At 35.7% G+C, this 20,342-nt stretch overlaps 1 protein-coding gene across 6 annotated transcripts in view; it reads left to right on the plus strand.

Annotated features, from left to right (window-relative positions):
- The window catches only part of PIAS1 (protein inhibitor of activated STAT 1), a 116,141-nt gene that overhangs the window by 13,841 nt on the left and 81,958 nt on the right, over positions 1-20,342 (plus strand). For 4 of the 6 annotated variants that reach the window (XM_038580802.1, XM_038580807.1, XM_038580805.1 and 1 more), the window contains one exon: positions 17,515-17,959. In XM_038580802.1, coding sequence (XP_038436730.1) covers positions 17,515-17,959 — 445 coding nt within the window. Of the gene's footprint in view, positions 1-13,056; positions 13,185-16,948; positions 17,093-17,514; positions 17,960-20,342 lie in introns of those variants that run through there. The other 2 variants (XM_038580806.1, XM_038580803.1) reach the window with 2 other exon arrangements.

Here is a 20,342-nt window from a genome sequence, read left to right on the forward strand (position 1 = left end):
TGAAGTGGAACCTAGAGATTATAAAACTCTGAATGCTTTTGTAGTTTCTTTTTACCTTTTTTTAGGGTTGTATTTGAAAAGCTTCAGCCTGTGTATTTTTCAAGCTTCTAAACCCTGGGTATCAAGGTAATATTGGAAAACAAAGATTTTTGTTTAAAAGTTATTCTAACCTGTGATTTTAAAATAAAGTCTTAAAGGTGAAAGATATTTTTAAGTATGGCATTTTTTTATGTAATTGAATCCTATTTGGGGAAAAACATGAATTTTAGAATTGCCATTATTTTTCACTCCTAAATTTAAATAGTAATCCTAGAAATAGTGCAATTACTAGTGAGAAGCAGGCAGAGTTAAAAGTTAATAACCCTTAATTCCATACTATTTTTAAAAAGTTACTTCTTGGTTTTTGTGGCAACTATGTTAAGTTTTTCTGGGGTGTCTGGCTGGCTCATTCAGTGGAGCGTGTGGCCTTTGATCCCAGGGTTGTGAGCTCAAGCCCCATGTTGGGAATGGAGCTTACTTAAAAAAATTAAATTAAAAAGAAAAGCTTTTCCAGGCAGCCTGGGTGGCTCAGCAGTTTAGCGTCACCTTCAGCCCAGGGCACAATGCTGGAGACCTGGGATCGAGTCCCACGTCGGGCTCCCTACATGGGGTATGCTTCTCTCTCTGCCTGTCTCTGCCTCTTTCTCTGTGTTTCTCATGAATAAAAAAAGCTTTTCCATGTGGCAACCCTCCTATGCCCAATGGAAAGGATATTAGTAAGACTCACTTGTAATTAGCATTGTTTGCATTTAAAAATGTGCTGTGCCTCTTGAATAGTTGGGTTGAGTAGTTTTCAGCTTTGCTACTTATAGGTTGGTTGTAATCGTCTAGAACATATTTTCTTTCAGGTAAACACTTCATACTGTACTGAGTTATTTTCTGGAATCTGATCTTAACAGGTGATTCTGTTGAGTGGGGAGAGTGATACTGAACATTTTGTTTTGCTTACAGTTTCCAGTTTTATTTGTAGCTTTAGTAAAAGTGGCCCAATTTTTGATGTTCAAATGTCTTGTCATCCTAACTCATAATCCATTTGAAGGAATGGGGTCTGAGCTTGATGTTGTGTTTGTATGGTGGGGGTTGTGGTGCTGAGGATGCAGTGAATGCTGTTGGAATTCAAGGGGCATATCCTCCATTGAATGTAATTCTGCAAATAAAGTTAATCAGGGAAAAAATTGATATTGATGTGAAGTGCAAATAGTTAAGCTGTTATTAATTAGCTATGGATTTAGGATATTTGATTGAAAAAGTAATACCTTATGAATATAAAAATAATTTTTTCACTTGATTTATTTTATTTATTTATTTAAAAAATTATTTATTTATTCATGAGAGACACACAGAGAGAGGCAGAAGCTTAGGCAGAGAGAGAAGCAGGCTCCCTACAGGGAGTCTGATGTGGGACTCAATCCCAGGACCCTGGGATCACAGCCTGAGCCAAAGGCAGATGCTCAACCACTGAACCACCCAGGTGCCCCTTTTTAGTTGATTTAAAAATTGTTTGATGTTTTATTAATTGCATTAATGTTTTCCCTTTTATAGTCTTAACATAGCTCATTAAAAACAAGGTTAAAGATAACTTATTTTACTTCACATATGATTAGGCCTTCTCATACACTTATTTATTTATTCAGTAAATATTTGAGTGTATGCTGTGTGTCTGGTATTGTGCTAGTCATCAGTATATAGAGGGATAATTAGAACAATTTCTGTTAGAAAGGAATTCCATATGATGGAGAGACAGACACATACTATCTTGTATCATAATTCTCTGCTTAAGACTAGTAGTAGGGCCATGTGTGGTTGATGTGTACAGTTTAATTTTGAAACCTTATATTTCTGAATTATTATATTTAAGATTATTTCTCCTCAACTTTCACATTAGAATACTTTAGATTGGTAAAAAAAAAAAAAATTTTACCATAACTTAAGTCTTTTGAAAAACATGCTAGAATAGTCTTTTGTTCTGAGATTTTTCTGTCCTTCCTATCCCAGATGCCTGGCCCCTGCCCACCTCCCTTCTTGCCTGATCCATGGTTTTAAAAAAGGATCTTTCATTTTTAGATTAGTATTTTGCCAGGCTAAATTAACCAAAATCTATTAGGAGTAATGCACTTTAAATAAAGTTAAGGTTGAACTTTAATAATGATCTTACTGAAAGTTTACTGTTAGATCTTTGACAAATCTTAGCTTTTCAGAAAATTTTCTCTAAGGGCTAGTTTTTTTCTCTTGAATGAAAACTAGACAATTTAAAGTATTCTAGAATTTTGGACAGAACAGACATTTTCTATTGTATATCTTTGCCTTTTGTAACATAAAGATGAGTTCCGCATTGTACATGGTACAGTGTGCCATTTCATTCTTGAACCTTTACATGCGACCTGTCTGGAGGTTTTAGGATCTTTATTCCTGGTGTGCTCAAACTTCATGATGAAATGCCTTCATATGGGTATATTTTAGTCATTGTGCTAAGGTACTTGATGGCACAATCTGGAGACACCTGTTCTTCTAGGAAATTGTTTTGTAACTAATCCTTTAGTAATATTCTCCCTTTTATTTTCTGTTTTCTCTCTTTTTTTTTTTTAAGGTTTCTTTTTTTTTTAATTTTTATTTATTTATGATAGTCACACAGAGAGAGAGAGAGAGAGAGAAGCAGAGACAGGCAGAGGGGGAGAAGCAGGCTCCATGCACCGGGAGCCTGACGTGGGATTCGATCCCGGGTCCCCAGGATCGCGCCCTGGGTCAAAGGCAGGCGCCAAACCGCTGCGCCACCCAGGGATCCCTATTTTCTGTTTTCTCTTGTCAGAGGACTGGACCTGTGCCTTTACATTTTTTTTTAAATTAATGTACTTTTTTAAGTAGGCTCCATGCCCACCGTGGAGCCCAGCATGGGGCTTGGACTCATGACCCTGAGATCAAGACCTGAGCTGAGATCAAGAGTCAGATGCTTAACTGACTGAGTCACCGAGGCGCCCCTACTTTTTTTTTTAAACCAGTTGATTATTGTCTTTTGTGCTTTGTGCTTGTGACTTTTCTTTTTTTCTTCTTTTACTGTCATTTTGTTTCCTGTTAGGGAAGGAATATGGTAGATGTTTGTATGGTCAGTTTGTATTTAACTGGTGGACATTGTAAACTCTGTGAAGCTTATAATATGAACTATATTAATATAGTTAATTCTTAAATAGTTGCCAGTGTTGAATGAAGATGTATATCAAATGATAGTAGAAATTGTGTTCTTTTATGAGAGAAAGCTAGGTTGCTTTAAAGAGAATGTATATACCAAAATAATATGTATAACTTTGAGGAATGTATAACTTACAGAACTAATAAAACATCGAACTAAATAGAATATTACAAAAGTTGGAGGCCTTTATTTGTGCACACTCATCCTGTTTTCCTTTGTAGTTCCTTTTAAGTAATTTGTATTAATAGGTTGCTTTTAAAATAAAAACTGGTGATGAAATATTAGTTATGTATATTATTTACCTTGTAAGGTTGTTTTTAAGCTGTTGCTTTAATTAAACCATCTAGTTATGTGGTAGTCTTACAAGTTTTCCAAATTTGATATAGCATTCTTTGAAGAGGAGAATTCCATAGGTGGAGGTGGAGAGGAAAGTTTTGGAGACCTCATTTTGAAAACATGCATAACTGTGGTAAATATATATGCCATTAGAATCTAGCAATTATGCCTAATGTTGTTTGGGGAAGATAAAGGGACTTAAGTTAATGCCACAGTGATTGACACTTGGTTAAATCTTGAAAAGTGCTTAGCTTTATATCTGTTCATGCTGTAATCCATGAGGAAGTTGAAGTGGTGAGAAAAGTCTAGCTTTTTGTGGAAGCATGAACCATTGAAGTCTGTGTTACACTTAATACATTTTCCCCATTATTTTGTTTGATACATTTAAAAAAGTTTTATTTAAAATAAATATTCCTTTTTCTGTGCTATATATATATCTTGTGCCAAATCTTGAAAACAAATAAGCACTGTCGTCTTTCTTGTCCTTCTCCCTGTTTCGAGTTTGGCCTTCCATACCCCAATTGCTTAAGGCAAGGATCTCATTCCATTAATAAAAATGAGGGCTGGTTTGTATGCCAGATACTGTGTTAGATGCTCAGTCATTATTTGGGAGTGAAGTAGGTTGAGTCTTACATTCTAGTATTCCAGTTAAATACATGAAATGTAGGTTGGTTTCTCTTGCACCTTTCTATATCTTAATTTTTATAAAGAACACATTTTTATAATTAGCAAAAAATGCTGTTTTTAAATTTTGGAAGATTTTTTTTTTTTTTAAATTTATTATTGAGAGAGTAAGCTCCAGCAGGGGGCGGGGCAGCAGAAGAGGAGAGAAGCAAACTCTGTGGGATCCAATATGGGCCTCATCTCATCACCCTGAGATCATGACCTGGGGTGAAACTGAGAATCCCAAGAGTCTGAGGCTTAACCAAACGAGCCACCCAGGCACCTTTGGAATTTTTTTTTTAAAGATTTTATTTATTTATTCATAGACACAGAGAGAGAGAGAGGCAGAGACACAGACAGAGGGAGAAGCAGGCTCCATGCAGGGAGCCCGATGTGGGACTCGATCCCGGGTCTCCAGGATCACACCCCAGGCTGCAGTCAGCGCCAAACTGCTGCGCCACTGGGGCTGCCCTGGAATTTTTTTTTAAATAACAAATAATAATGTGTTGAATACTTTGTTGTAGAAAGTTGAGTAGTTATTTGCTTTATGCTTATTAAAGGTAGTTTTGGAGGAAAGAGATGTGGGAATAGCAAGGAAAAGATTGAAGTAATTATCATGGGAAGTTTGATTGCTGGCTTACTGGAAAATTTAGTGAGATGCCTGTGTCCATTGAAATTGATGATTATGGATGTATAGTAACATCTGTTTACCTGTGTATCTGCCTGTCTGCCTGTGTTGTAAAGTTGGAACCAGTTGAATGTGCCAGGTATAGAGGGGAAAGGGAATTTTGCAAAGAAAGTTTAATGATGGGCTGTGGACTCTCTAAGCTGGATGTAAGGGGGCAGATGAATAGAGAGTGATAACATCAATGAATTGGAGATATTTATGATCTTGAATTGTTGCAGTGGAGGTACTTAAGCAAGAATAGGAGGTGATAGTTGGAGGATTTAGTGTTTTTTTTTTTTAAGATTTTATTTATTTGAGAGAGAGCAAGAGAGCATGGGCAACAGTAGGGCAGAGAGAGGGAGAAGCAGGCTTCTTCCTCCACCTATGTCTCTGCCTCTCTCTCTGTGTGTCTCCCATGAATAAATAAATAAGATCTTAAAAAAAAAAAAAAAAAAAAAAAAAAAAAAAACCAGCAGCAGCAAGCCCTCCGCAGAGCATAGAGCCAGATACGGGACTTGATCCCAGGACCCCAGCATCATGACCTGAGCTGAAGGCAGACACTTAAACGACTGAGCCACCCAGGTGCTCTGTGTTTAGTGTTTGAATTAGTGATTTTGGAGGTGGTGCAGGTTTTGTAGAGAGATCCAAGGTGTGGCCACAGGAATGAGTGGCTGAGGGTGGAGAGTAATGATAAAAAGTTAAATATAGTTGAAGGTATTGGGTTGGAGTTTGGATAGTTGAAGTAGGTGCTAAAACCTTCAGTGAATGACAGGGATATTGTTCTAGATCGGCACTGTCCAGTACTACAGCCACTAGTCAGAATGTGGCTCTTGAGCATTTGAAATGTGTCGTCTGAATTGAGGTGTACTGGAAGTGCAGATATATAATGAATTTTGAAGACATTGTGTGAAAAGGGGGATGGAAAACATCTCAATTTTTATATTGCTTACATATTGGAATGATAATATTTTGGATATATGGGGCTAAGTAAAATATATTATTTTACGTGTTTCTTTATACTTTTAAAAAGTATAGTTAGTAGAAAATTTTAAATTACATATGTAGCTTGAATTTGGAGCTTATATTATCTTTCTTTTGGGCATTGGTTTTATAGAAATAATATCACCAGTAAGTAGTACGAGGATTAGAAGGGAAGACATCTGTAGGGGTCTCTGTAGAACCCAGTTTAAGAATCCTTTGAGAGATGGAGAGGATTTTCTTTTCTTTCTTTTTTTGTTTTTTTTTAGAGATTTTATTTATTTATTCATGACAGAGAGGTAGAGACAAAGGCAGAGAGTACAAGCAGGGGGTGTGGCAGATAGAGGGAGAGGGAGAAGCCGACTCCCCACTGAGCAGGGAGCCTGATGTGGATGTGGATCTCTATTCCAGGACACTGGGATCATGACCTGAGCAGAAGGCAGATGCTTAACTGACTGAGCCACCCAAGCTAGTGATGGCATTTTGAAATTATAAGATGGATGAGGTGTTCCAGAAAGACTGGTCTGAGTGAAGATAGAGTCAGGAATAGAGAGAAATTCTCATAGTTAAGACCTGGAATAATTTTTTTAAGTCCCTTTTAAAAATTTAAACATCTTTTATGGACTGCTTTAATGTTTTTAATAATTTGTCTTGGGCAGCCTGGGTGGCTCAGAGGTTTAGTGCCACCTTCAGCCCAGGGCCTAATCCTGGAGACCGGGGATCGAGTTCTACATCAGGCTCCCTGCATGGAGCCTGCTTCTTTCTCTGCCTGTGTCTCTGCCTCTCTCTCTCTCTTTCTGTGTCTCTCATGAATAAATAAAATCTTAAAAAAAAATAAATTTTGGAATATCTCAGTTGGTTAAGTGTCCGACCCTTGATTTCACCTCAGGTCATGATCTCAGGGTTATGAGATTGAGCCTCTTGTCAGTCTCTGCACTGGATTTGGGACCTGTGTAAGATCTCTCTCTCTGCCCCTTACCCCCCAAACCTTAGGCAGGCTGTCACTGTAAGACTTGAACAGCATTTTCCTCCAGCCTATTTTTTTCTTTTTAATATTTCCCTGTAGTTTTTGAGGACTCATTACCAGGGCTTTGATTTAAAAAAAATTTTTAAGTTTATTTAAGTAATCTCTGCACCCACCATAGTGCTCAGAACTCGACTCCAAGATCAAGAGCCACATGCTCTTCTCACTGAGCCAGCCAGGCATCTCATTCCCAAGGCTTTTTTTTTTTTTTTAAGATTTTATTTATTTGAGAGAAGAGAGAGCGAGTGCAGGAACAGGGGATGGGGGCAGGGGCAGAGGGAGAGGGAGAAGCTGACTCCTCGCTGAGCAGGAAGCCCTACACAGGTTTGATCCCAGGCCTCTGGGATCATGACCTAAGCAGAAGGCAGAGTCTTAATTTTCACCCCGATCTCCTCCCTTTCCCTCCCCACCCAAGGCTTTTAGAACATTTGTGGACATGTTTTCTAAGCTTATTTTTCTCTGAAAAGCAAGTCTATAAATCAGGATTGAAATATGATAACTTTAATTATTTTTCTTGGACACCCTGGACAGAGTGTATTGAATAATAACCTTAAGATTGGGGAATATTGGAGAAAAATAGTCATCTGCATCCTAAGTAGTTTAGTAATGTTATTTGTAACCTTAAACTTTATTGTTATCTGAAGGGGAATCTCATGATGTACCACAGGGCTCTGTAGTCTTGACCCTGTTATATCCCAGGTTTAAAGAATGGCCTGAATGATTATTTCTGGTTTTGTAGATGGCCCTGGGAAGAGTATGTTAGACGACAGAATCAAAGGGAGTTAGTTCATCATCTCCTGGGCACTTAAAAGTGTCATGTACAATATTTAACATAGGTGGTACAGAGATAAGTGCTTGTCTTTGAAAAGCTCAAAATATAGGGGAGGACATAGACCAGAAAATCAATAATTTATAACACCATGTATATGCTGCAATAGAGGGTGGAGACGACGGTTTGTCAGAGGGGTTTTGAAAGGCTGGAATGATGAATTGGGAAAAAAGTGAGGTTTAACAGCACCTAATATGAAGTTCTACTTTTAGATTTAAAAAATTTGTATTAAAGCATGAGGAGGTTTAACGTAAAAGCAGTTCACGTAAAACAAAAAAATCGAATAAAGGTTTTAGTGAACTTTAAGCTTAGTATGAGTAACTATGATGTGGATGCAACTCCCCTTCATCGCTGAAACAAAAACATAATACATACCACATCCTTCCCCTTGTGCAGGTAAAATAAACCAGTCAGCCTAAACTGCAAATGCCTTATTAGGTTACATTGGTAGAAATGCCGTGCTCATAGTAAGAGAGGTAATATTGCTATATTCAAGATTAGGCTGTTACTTGGATTATTTCAATCGCTCTGAGTACAGCGGACTGCTAAATGCTCCAGAGAACAATGATCAGGGTGGGAAGAGGTCTAGAAACCAAGCCTGCTGAAGGAAAATAATCCTCTTAGCACCTTTAAAAAATAGACTCTGTAGAACACCAATAGGACAAACTTATAGAACCATTGGTTGGAGTCAAAGGAAAATTTTGATTCATAGAGCTTTTCAGTAAGGTAGGTTGCTTTAAGATTAATAGGTTTTGAAGTCTCAGAAGAGTTTCAGCAGAGGCTGGGAGACCATCAGTTAAGGAGGTTATAGTAAAACTGTATTATTAGATGAAGAGTTGGATTAGAAGATTTCTAAAGTTTTATTTGATGTTCTGATTCTCCTATTTCCAAAAACTATCATTTTCCAGTTATCTGATAGTGTCTGTCTGTCATTGTCAGTACTCTGCAGCATTGTGTGGACTTTGGCATCTGACTTTTGAGTTGGGCTCCATTACTTGCTAGCTCTGTAACTTTGAGTAGGTTACACCTGTTACTCTGAAATAGTTTCCTTGATAGTTTCCCTCAAGGGCTTTACCTTAATCTCTTTTCTGGGACTTAGAAGGCTATGATTTAAAGACTTTTTAATATAGAATGCATTTCCCCCCTCAGTTTTTGTTTTGTTCATACTTGTCTTTTCCTCCTTTTAGTCTTCTTACCTTTCTCTCAAATAAAATACACAGTTTCTTTCATAGTTTCTCATTTTGTTTGAAACTTAAATTAGATGAGATGGTATTTACCAATTGCACTTGAAGTGTTTTGCTTGCTTTTGTTGGGGGAGTTTGGAAAAGAATCCTCAATCTTTTATAATTTGACAAAATTAAAATTTCTTCAAGCCCTGCTTATTATTTTCAAGTGCTAGATTTTATTTGAAAAGTGAATAGTGATTGTTTTCATGATCACGTCTGGTATTAATTGTGAAAAGAGGCACCTGTAGCTGGAATATTGCATGTGACCTGCAGTTTTTCTTTGCAATATTTCTTAGTCCTGTCTCTTCTGTGTTGACTGTCACATTTCCTTCTTGCCTTATATGTACGTAAATAATTCTTGTTGCTCTGTATTTTAGCTAGAGATCTTATTTCTTAGTCTTTTTTGTTTCATCTGTTCCAAAGGCAGCTACTGGGATAGCTTTAAACACTATTTTTTTTTTTTTTGACATTTTTACTGCTCCCAAATATGCTTGTTTACTCTGTGTAGTTTAAGTTCCTTATGTCATTTAATGCCCCATGTCCCAGTGTAACACATATTCTGCTCTGGCTGAGATTTGTGATAAAACACTTCTGTTGGTTAGTGTTCATGAGCTTAGGCTCTGGAGTCAGGTCAGGTTTGAGCCCTGTCTCCATCACTTATTTAAATGTTTGACTTCAGGTTTAGTATCAGTTTTCTTGTTCATGCAATGAGAATAATAATGGTCTGTCTTCTTGGGTTCATGTGAGAGTTAAATAAGTTAATTATGTTTACTATAATTAGTATGTGATTGGCATATTGTAAGCATTAAACATATATTAGATTTATCATTATTTTAATTCTGTCAGTTCATGTAAATGACACTCAGAATTTTGATTGAAAATCTTACTAACCTAGATTCACTGACTATACAGATTGTTTCTGTTTCCTTAACTATGGGAGAGTAGAAGGATGAGAATAAAGATTTCATTTAATAGAGTTATAACATTACAGAATTTTGGAATTTTAAAGGAGCCTTGGAAAACCTCTAGTTAATCTCTCATTTTTTGAAGTGAGAAAACGTACCTTGTGAAAGATTGCGATTCAGTAAATTAGTGATCAAGTTGGTACTGGAATCCAAATTCTATATATACTGATATTATACATAGCACATTGTAGGTGTTCAGTAAGTTTTGAGAATCGAATTAATATGATAATTATGCATGTCTGTCTCTGAAGACTAACTTCTCTATATGTGTTCATTGTTCCTGTATTCCCTTTTTCTTCATACTCATTTAGGAGCTGTGCATTGATCCAGAAAGCATTTATTGAACATCTGTGTGCAGAACAGCCTTTTTTTTTTTTTTTTTTTATGATAGTCACACACAGAGAGAGAGAGAGAGAGAGGCAGAGACACAGGCAGAGGGAGAAGCAGGCTCCATGCACCGGGAGCCCGACATGGGATTCGATCCTGGGTCTCCAGGATCGCGCCCTGGGCCAAAGGCAGGCGCCAAACCGCTGTGCCACCCAGGGATCCCCAGAACAGCCTTATACTTAAATAAGAGTCATACTTTTCCTACCTCTGCCCAAGAAGTTTGGCAATGTGTTAGAATTTTACACTCTAAACTTTGTTTTTTTTTATTAGAAAAAATATTCAAATTTTAAAATGTTCTGAGTTAGGTTTATTATTTTTAATATCCAGGTTGTCATCTGGAAGGAGCCTTTTGAAGGACACATCCATATGTTTCATGAAATGTGGTAGTGCCTAACTGGGAATGATGTTTAAATTATCTGTCAGAAATTAAAGCCATGTTACACCAATCTAACAGTACTAAGCTTGTACTTTGCTTAAAGGAGAGCATGATCTCCATATTTTGTCATTAGGTGGGACTAAATGCAGCTGGTATGATGGAATAGAGACCAGGAGAAAATGGAGAAGATCAACTAGAGGAATAGGCCCTCGAGGTCACTTTTCAGTTATCTTATATTGAGAAATAAATACAAAATGAGAAATTGGGTTGAACAAGATTATAGAGATAACCATCCTGATTTGCTGCTTTAGTAGAAACTGTCTAACTAGGTTTTCTGGTTGAACTGGGCATTGTTGACCGATTACTAATATAGCTGCTTATTAACTATTTTGAATGGAGAGAATTAGAAATGATGCAGAAGTCATTTTCATTAGATGAAGCATCTGACTTTAAAAATAATAATATATTTTTGTTGTACTATACAGGCTTTAATTTATGCAATTATAGAATTTTTGATGATTGCTGTTATAGATAGAAAGCAAAAGTATACATGAAATATAATGTCGTTAAATGCCTAATTTGCCTGTGTTCAGAATTCATTTTGGTTTACTATTGGTTATGAATTGATACCAGATAAAGATTCATAATATAGAGTCTGCTTTATTGTAACTAATCTTCTAAACTGTTGCATTGGGATGTGTGAATGAAAGTAATTATGTTGCTCAACAGGAAGTACTTAATTCTTATTCACAATTTATGTATGACCTTTAATAATGTGGGGTCATAACTAAAAAACAATAATACTGGAAATTTTTTTAATTATAAAAAAAGTCTGTCTGTAGTACTAAATATTGTTGGTATTTATCTTTATCAGAATGTGGTCCCTGCTTCTGTAGTTGGCATAGGTGTTCTCATAGGCTCGTGTGTGTAAAATTTTACATATCTTAAAAGGGGATTAAGTTGAAATGTCTTATTTTTTGAATCCTGAGAACTTCCCCTTCCTTCCTCCTCATTATCCTGAGAACATTGGAAGCCAGTCCTATACTGCCAAAGCAGAACATTGGAGGATTCCTCTATCAAGAGTGATGAGATAAAAGGAAAAAAAGAATCCTCAAAACAGCCAAATTCCTGCCTGCTCTTCCTAGAATGGAGTACCTGAGTCTACTCACTCACACAGATCATTTGATCATGTTTTTAGTATTATACTCTTAAAATAAAAATGTACAGCTAGCAATCCACTGTCATTTGAGGAAAACATCAGGCATGAAAGATAGACCAAAGCTGATAATGAAAAAGAACCTAGAGGTTCCAGAGACCATGTGGGCAGCAGAAGAAAATAACAATGTCAAACACTCTATTTATTTATATCACCAGAGAGAAAATAAGATGCTCCATTCATGAAAAATAAGAGCAAAATATAGTGGGAAAAGCAAAGAAAAAAGGCATGGAACAAACAGAACAGAGCTCATAGGAATGAAAAAAAATTTTTTTAAAAGATTTTTATTATTAATGAGAGAGAGAGAGAGAGAGAGAGGGGCAAAGACACAGGCAGAGGGAGAAGCAGGCTCCATGCAGGGAGCCTGAGGTGGGACTCGATCCTGGGTCTCCAGGATCAGGCCCTAGGCCGAAGGCAGTGCTAAACCACTGAGCCATCCAGGCCGCCCCGGGAATGAAATTTTTAATAGAAGCGTTAGAAGATCAAGTTGAGGAAATCTCTCAGAAAATAGCACTAAATGCAAGAGATGTAAAATGCAAGGAAAAACAAAAACAAAAACAGAGTAAAGTAAAATTGGAGAATTGCTCCAGGAAGGCTAGTACCTAAATAATAGGCACACAAGAAAGAGACTAGAAAAAAGATGAAGTAAGAAAACCTCCCAGGATGGAAGGACATGCATCTCTAAATTTAAGACTCGGTAATTTCCAATCCATACAATGAAAGCAAAAACAAACCCCATGGAAAAACCCAGCCCCAAGATGCAACATTGCAAAATTGCAGAGCATGTAGAAGGAAGCTTTTTTTCCTTTTTAAAAGTATTTCATTTATTTATATGAGAGAGAGAGCGAGAGCGCGTGTGCATGAGCAGAGGGAGAAGGAGAAGCAGACTCCCTGCAGAGCACAGAGCATGACACAGGGCTGGATTCCAGGACCCTGAGATCATGACCTGAGCCAAAGTCATTCGCTTCACTGAGCCATCCAGGTGTCCCAAGAAGCTTCTATAAGCTTCCTTAGGGGGATATATAGGCAACTGTGAAGGATTGGGAATCAGGATGATTCCAAGCTTCTTAACAGCAACACCAGAAGCCAGAAGACAATGAGGAAAGGTTGTTAAAATTCTGACGGAACCTGCTTTCCTGTCTAGAATTCATATACTGAGCCAAACTCAATTATTAAGTGTGAGTAAATGAATATGTTTTTGGCCAATGCAAAGAATAAACCATAGCTTTCAGTTCCTTCTTAGGAAGCTAGTGGAAGAAATACTTTACTAAAAAGAGAAAACTAAAAGGAAAAGGTGAGATCAATGAAATGGATCCAATATGGAAGAGACAAAGGGAAATTACCAAGATAAGTTGAAGAGAAATTATATGACTATAGTTGTGTACCAGGTTTAGAGTAAGCAGTCTAAATTGGAACTTGATAGAGGGATACAGAAGGCATGTTTTTAAGAAAGAAATGAAAACATATTTACCTGATGTATTTGAGTATGTTGAAAGGAAACTTATTATCAGTTTGCAGATGAATTGGTTAACCTAGAAAACAAAGCAAATGCACAAATGGTGCAGTTTTTAACTAAGGAAAGCCAAGTTCCCACCGAAAAGGAAGAGTAATCATGATGTACTTTGGCTCAACTGTGAATATTATTTACAGCCATAGTAATAATGTAAACAATTAGTTCAACCAAAACTTATAATGGGAACATAGGGGTAGAGGTATCACAGAGCTAAACCTAAGTTATTGTTTATAATAAGTTAATTTTTTCCTAGAAGGAAAAATTTTAAGAACATAGACCTGCTGTATAGAATATAGTGAAAAATGCCAGAAGAAATTGCCAAAAAAACTTGAAAGAGATTGCCTCAGGGATGTGAAAAGTGGGAATAGGGCAAGGGACATCTGTTTTCTCCTCACACTATTTGAGTCTTTTTTTTTTTTTTTTTTTTTTTACTATTTGAGTTTTTAAACTGTGTGCATGTCTGCTTGATTAAAAAAAATAATTTTAAAAAGATGCCCCTCACAGAATGCTTTCTGTACAGAGTATGTACATTTCTCAGACATTCTGAATTTCCTAGGGTTGTGACAACTATCATTTGGGGATGTAGAGTCAGCAGAATGCTATTTGAGGAGGTAATGATTTCTAGCAGTAGCAGTGGTTGATGTTATCCTTAGTTATAAATATTCATTTTGTTGTAGTGCTAACAAATGGAGATTTTTAAACACATGACAGATTAAAATATATCGCGTTTTAACATCTTAGATGTGAGTGTTTAGTTTTCCTCTGTGTTGTCAACACTTTGCATTGTGAATTGATTGCTCCATGCTTCTCTGAAGCCTTTCGGTTGAGTGATACTTCAGATGTTTGTGTTACCCGCCCCCTTTTATTTTATTTTTTTTAAAGTACTGCATGCTTATTACAGTCCTTAAGAGTATGCAGCAGCTGCTCCAATAATAGTAATGGATAGAACCCCGTCTTTCACTAAACCTGATTTTAAGCTGCAGTGGTTAATTTGAATCCAGATGCATTCTTTTCTTATCTGAACCAATTTTTGTAAAGCCAAAATATTGAAGCTTGAAATGGAGATTGAATGTTAAATCAATTAGTCTTTTAAAAGGTGTTTCTCTTTCCTAATTGAAAGGCATGTGGTTTGTTTCCTCTAAAAGATGGTATCAGTGTAAGAGCACAACATTTGGAGTATTTATACAATATTCAACAAATTTTTAAATTTGCCTAGGCCTCAGGTTCCCTATCTGTAGAATGAGGACAGTATCTGCCTCATAATTATGATTAATTACACATCCTGTAAAAAAAGGTAAAAAGTAAAGTATAAGTAAAAAGTTATACTTTATGTCATCAATTTTTTTCTTTTGGCCATCAAGCAAGAGATTTTAGGTGAATTGACAATGTGTTCTTCATGTAAGTAAGATGATAATACATCTATGCTGCATTTAAATCCTTAACACCCATAGAGTAAGGACAAAAACTGTCATCACTGAAAAGACTGTGATGATCCCTGAGTTTCAGGTTTGTGTTTGACCTAGGTGAATGCAGTTGAAGTAGAAAGACGTTCTTCTCTTTCTAAAATTTATACTACTTTCTGTATAAAAATGAGGTACATTTGACCAATCCCAACCTAAAATTTTTTTTTTTTTTTTTTAATTTTATTTATTTATGATAGTCACATAGAGAGAGAGAGAGAGAGAGGCAGAGACACAGGCAGAGGGAGAAGCAGGCTCCATGCACCAGGAGCCTGATGTGGGATTCGATCCCGGGTCTCCAGGATCGCGCCCTGGGCCAAAGGCAGGCGCCAAACCGCTGCGCCACCCAGGGATCCCCCAACCTAAAATTTTTTTAACAGATAATCTCAGTAGCATAAAATTCTGTTATTTCTACAAAAGCAGAAGCTTACTTATTAATGCTTATTACTTTTCAGTTGAAGTGCTGGTTCCTTTTAAAATAAGTCATAAAAATCTTTAAAACTATTTTGTACTCTTAGGACATTTTGGAGAGTAGGGAGAAATTGATATCCTGCTCTCATTATAGTTAGTAATTATTTCTGATCATATCTAAAAAAGGGAAACATTTGTAGGATTTAGGGTAGACTTTATTTTTAAGGCCTATAGTATTTCTTTGCGTGCCTTATATAGAACATAAGAGTTTGGGAGTTCATTTGCATTTGTATTGTAGTTATATATATGACTTCACCATTGTAGATTCTACTCCACCCTTTCTTCTGGTGTGACTGCCTTGTTTATTTTGTTTTTTTCATTCATTTATTTATTTATTGCCTAGGTATTTGATGAGTTTGTACTGTTGTCAGGCCCTAGTGTTAGATGCTGAGGGTGACATTAGCTTGTGACTTAGAAGACCTCATACTGGTCATGGAATTGCTTGTGCAAATAGAAAATTGTAATAAAGCAAGACAAGTGCTAAATAAAGATATGAAAAATGGCTAGTAAAAGTAGTGAGAAAAGAGTCATTAATGTTGCCAGGCCTAATAGACTAAGGCTGACAAAAGCTAGAATTTGAAGAAATACAGTATTTTTCAGGCCAGAGAAGTAGGGGAAGGGCTCATATATGTTTGATTACTAGCTATATTGTACATAAAGCTCTTTATACCCTGTTTTCTATTTGATTTTTTTACTTGTTATGCACTCTCTCAAGAGCTTCCAGAGGATTGGCTGAGGTAGGGTGGCCTCTCAAGGAGTGGCAGTGAATTAGGAAAGGCATTTTATCTTTTGTGTATTGCTATTTGGTATGAGGTGAGGGATAAAACAGTTGGGGAAATAGAGAGCCCGTGGTAAACTTATATGTGTCTTCTACTCTAACACCTCCCTGTCAGTGGTGGTCAAGTGAGGATCGTACTGTTACTACTATATGATCTTGGGTAAGAACCTTTCTTCTCTCTGGATTCCATTTTCTTCCACTTTAAAATGAGAGGATTTGTATACATGGGCATTTCTTTTTGGTAGTCTCTTAGTAATTGGAGAAAAAGGAGAAACAGTGACCAAACAGGTTTGGGAACAAAGAGTTAAACAAAGTTAAATAGATTTCATTATTACGACCTTCTACATTATGGCATGTGGATTGAATTCCTAGACTTTTTAGCAGTGGCCTTGCCAGTGGAGAGAGTCAATATTGTTTGCAGCTTTGTCCTTTTCCTAAAACCTTTCCTAAAGGTTTAGTGAAAAGAGCATGGGCTTTAGAATCATACATATCTGGATTTGAATCCTGATTGCTACTTAGTAGCTCTGTGGCCTTAGGTAAGTTGTTTGACCTTTCTTAACTGTAAAGTTTCTTCATGTGTAAAGAAAGAAGGGTATAACACCTTGTGGAGATAATATAGATTAAGGGTCAACCCATATGAAAATACCAAGTATATCTGGTAAATAATGGGTCAAAAAGGATATGTAGTTTTTAAGTCGTACAAATTCAGGGTCAGCATATAATGTAATACCAATTTTTTTTTAGATTTTATTTACTTGAGAAAGAGAGCAGGTGTGCATGGGAAGTGGTGGTGGACGGGAGGTGCAGAGGAAGAGGGAAAAAGGGAGAAGCAGTCTACCGGCTGAGCAGGAAGCCCAACGTGGGGTTCGATCCCAGGACCCCGAGATCATGACCTGAGCTGAGGATTGACGCTCAACCGAGTCATCCAGGTGCCCTGTGATAGTATGTTATTTATATCCTGCTTGCATCTGGTGTTTGAGGTAGGCTATTTATATGTTTAACATATAGTTATAGACTTTCCCTCCAAGAAAACAAATATTCTTGAGGGCTCATCATTCTATTTTGCCATCCACATAGCACACAGCACTCTCCTGGAGACTCAGTAAGTGCTTGATTAATAGCTGATAATTGTCTCAAAACAGTGGTGGAATGAGGTGAGATGTGGTTCTACCCGGTGTATATGTCATCTTACATCTTTCATAACCCTGGGTAGACGTCACTGAATTTATGAGTATTAAATTTTCTTGGTTACTTATTTGAAGTTGGAAATAACTAGAATTGGCTGTAACTGAACAAACCATGAGGAGAAAGGGTTATAACAAAGTATTAATTGTAATTTATACTGTTTAATTGTAATATGTTATTGGAATACTAACATTTTACATTTTGTTTTGTCTCTAAGCAAATGGTTATGAGCCTTAGAGTTTCTGAACTCCAAGTACTGTTGGGCTACGCTGGGAGAAACAAGCACGGACGCAAACACGAACTTCTCACAAAAGCCCTGCATTTGCTAAAGGCTGGCTGCAGTCCTGCTGTGCAAATGAAAATTAAAGAACTCTATAGGCGGAGGTTCCCCCAGAAAATCATGACGCCCGCGGACTTGTCCATCCCCAATGTCCATTCAAGTCCTATGCCAGCAACTTTGTCTCCATCTACCATTCCACAGCTCACTTACGATGGTCACCCTGCATCATCACCGTTACTCCCTGTTTCTCTTCTGGGACCTAAACATGAACTGGAACTCCCACATCTTACATCAGCTCTTCACCCAGTCCATCCGGATATAAAACTTCAAAAATTACCATTTTATGATTTACTGGATGAACTGATAAAACCCACCAGTCTAGGTAAGATTATTCTATAATGGTTATTTGGTTACTTGAGGGGGGTGGGATGGGGAGATAGTTTCGATTTGACCCAGTTTAGTATTCATAATGAAATTTTCCTTTGATAGTAGCATTCAGATTACAATAAGGATCTTTCAGTTTTAGACAAAATCAAATATGTAAAAGCTGTCTTTTAGGCAAAGAAAAAAGTATAGTCAAGTTTCCAGTGATGGTTGCTGACACAGTAAATATTAAAAAGTTTCCAAGAATGTAAACCTTTAAAGTGTAATTTTTTAATTATTAATATTTTTATTATAACTCTAACAAATTAAAAAATTAATTCTAGTAATACTACCAGCCTCAGAATTCAATTCTTAATATTCAAGGGTTGATAACATCTAAAACAAATGACTGACTAGTTTTGGTTATTTAAATGAGTAAATGGTTTTAATTATTATAAAAAGGGATTTGAGCTTTGATGTGTAGTATTTCAATTTCAGCTGACTTTTTCAAGTGGATATGTGTGCTTTGCAGGTGCACACATGATCATGGTTTTATAATATGAATACTTGAATGAAATTTTATTAATTGTGTTTTACCATTGTTTGATTAATGTTTAGCATATTAATAGAATTCACTATATTAATCAACTTGTAATTTTAGTTTTGCCAATACTACCTTTTTTTTTAACCTTACTTTATTTAACATAGAATAAAACTGAGTATTGTGATCCTTGATACCTTTGTCATATTTAAAATATGTGATGTCCAGGTGCTGGTTTATTGTTGTAAATTAGTGGTTGACAAGCTGTGGCCAGCAAGGCGACTCCAGCCTGCTGTCTGTTTTTTGTGAATAATAATAATTATAATAACCTGGGCTTTTTTTTTTTTATTTTGTTTTTAATATTCCCAAAGGGTTGTAAAAAAACCAAAGGCAAGAACAAAAAGAATAATGTGTAGCAGAGACTATGTTTGTCTGCAAGACCTAAAATATTTGCTGTCTCACCTTTACAGAAAAAGTTTGCTGACCCTTGTTTATAAATCAGTAAACATTTCAGTTTGGGGGATTGGTTAGTGTTAAATTTTGAGAACATACTGAAATTCTTTGAATTGGGAAATGTTTGTTTTTAATTATATTTAACAGAATTACCTGAATAAATTAAGATTATAGGAATCCTTTTCAAACAACATGAATTTTATATCACATTATTGTATTTTTAAAATAGCTCTAATAAGGGAATCTAACATTTGTCAAGAACCTATTGTATGCTTATAAAACATATACGTGCTCATTATAAAAAATGAAATGTCAAAGTCTTTTCCTCATTAGTAGTTTAGTGTGCATGCATATATAAACAAACTATATGTCTTGTTTTTCAAGAAGGAATCATATTTTCATCATATTCCATGACTTGCCTTTTCTCCCTCCAATAGAGACATCTCTATCTTGTTTCACATTTTTAATTGAAGGCTATGCATGCACACATACACATAGTGTATGTGTGTATGTATATATATACATACTCATACATTCTAGCTCATTTCTTGTTAAAAGAGTGTATACTATTCCATGATTTAAATACATCCCCTATTAAAAAACAAATTTTTCTAGTTTTTTTTTTTGCTGCCAAAAACCGTGCTATAGTGAACATCATTTGAAATTTAAAAGGAAAAATTGTTGGTAGCTTTTATTTGATTTGAGACCAAATTCTCTTTTGGTCTTAATTAATGTATCTTGCTGTTTTCATTTTCAGTAATATAAATTTCGAGTACCAGTGAATAGATGATGTTTACATGTATCTAAATTTTGTTATAAACAGTAGAAATGCGAATTTGACAGACATTATAGTAATTTTTTTTACACATAGTTATAATGTTAAACTTATACAAACATTATAATTAAACTTTATTGTAAAGTTTAAATTAGAATTGAGAGAATTTTAAGTCAATTATTTTTAATTTCACTGAGGTACTTTGTTTGAATATATTTGTTAATGTTAGACAATTTCTAATTGTCTACACTGATAATCTTTTCATGCCTTTTTAGCTTAACATGTATCATAACTTACACATTTTGTATTTTATACTTTAATACTTCAGGATACTTTCATCCTTATGAACTTTTCGATGTATAATAGTAATGGGTAAACCTATCTGATTTTCCTCTGAAAGATATTAGAAACAGTTCCTAAGAAATCATGTTCTTTCAAAAAAAAAAAAAGAAATTATGTTCTTAAAGCTATAATTTTTTATATTTTTCTATAGTGCTTTTCTCCTAATGACTTTTAAAGAATAGGCAGTAAATTTTATTTTATTTTATTTTATTTTATTTTATTTTATTTTATTTTATTTTATTTTATTTTATTTATTTCATTTCATTTCATTTCATTTCATTTCATTTTATT

Source organism: Canis lupus, chromosome 30 (genome assembly GCF_011100685.1).
Source record: "Canis lupus familiaris isolate Mischka breed German Shepherd chromosome 30, alternate assembly UU_Cfam_GSD_1.0, whole genome shotgun sequence".
In the NCBI taxonomy this organism is placed as follows: domain Eukaryota; kingdom Metazoa; phylum Chordata; class Mammalia; order Carnivora; family Canidae; genus Canis; species Canis lupus.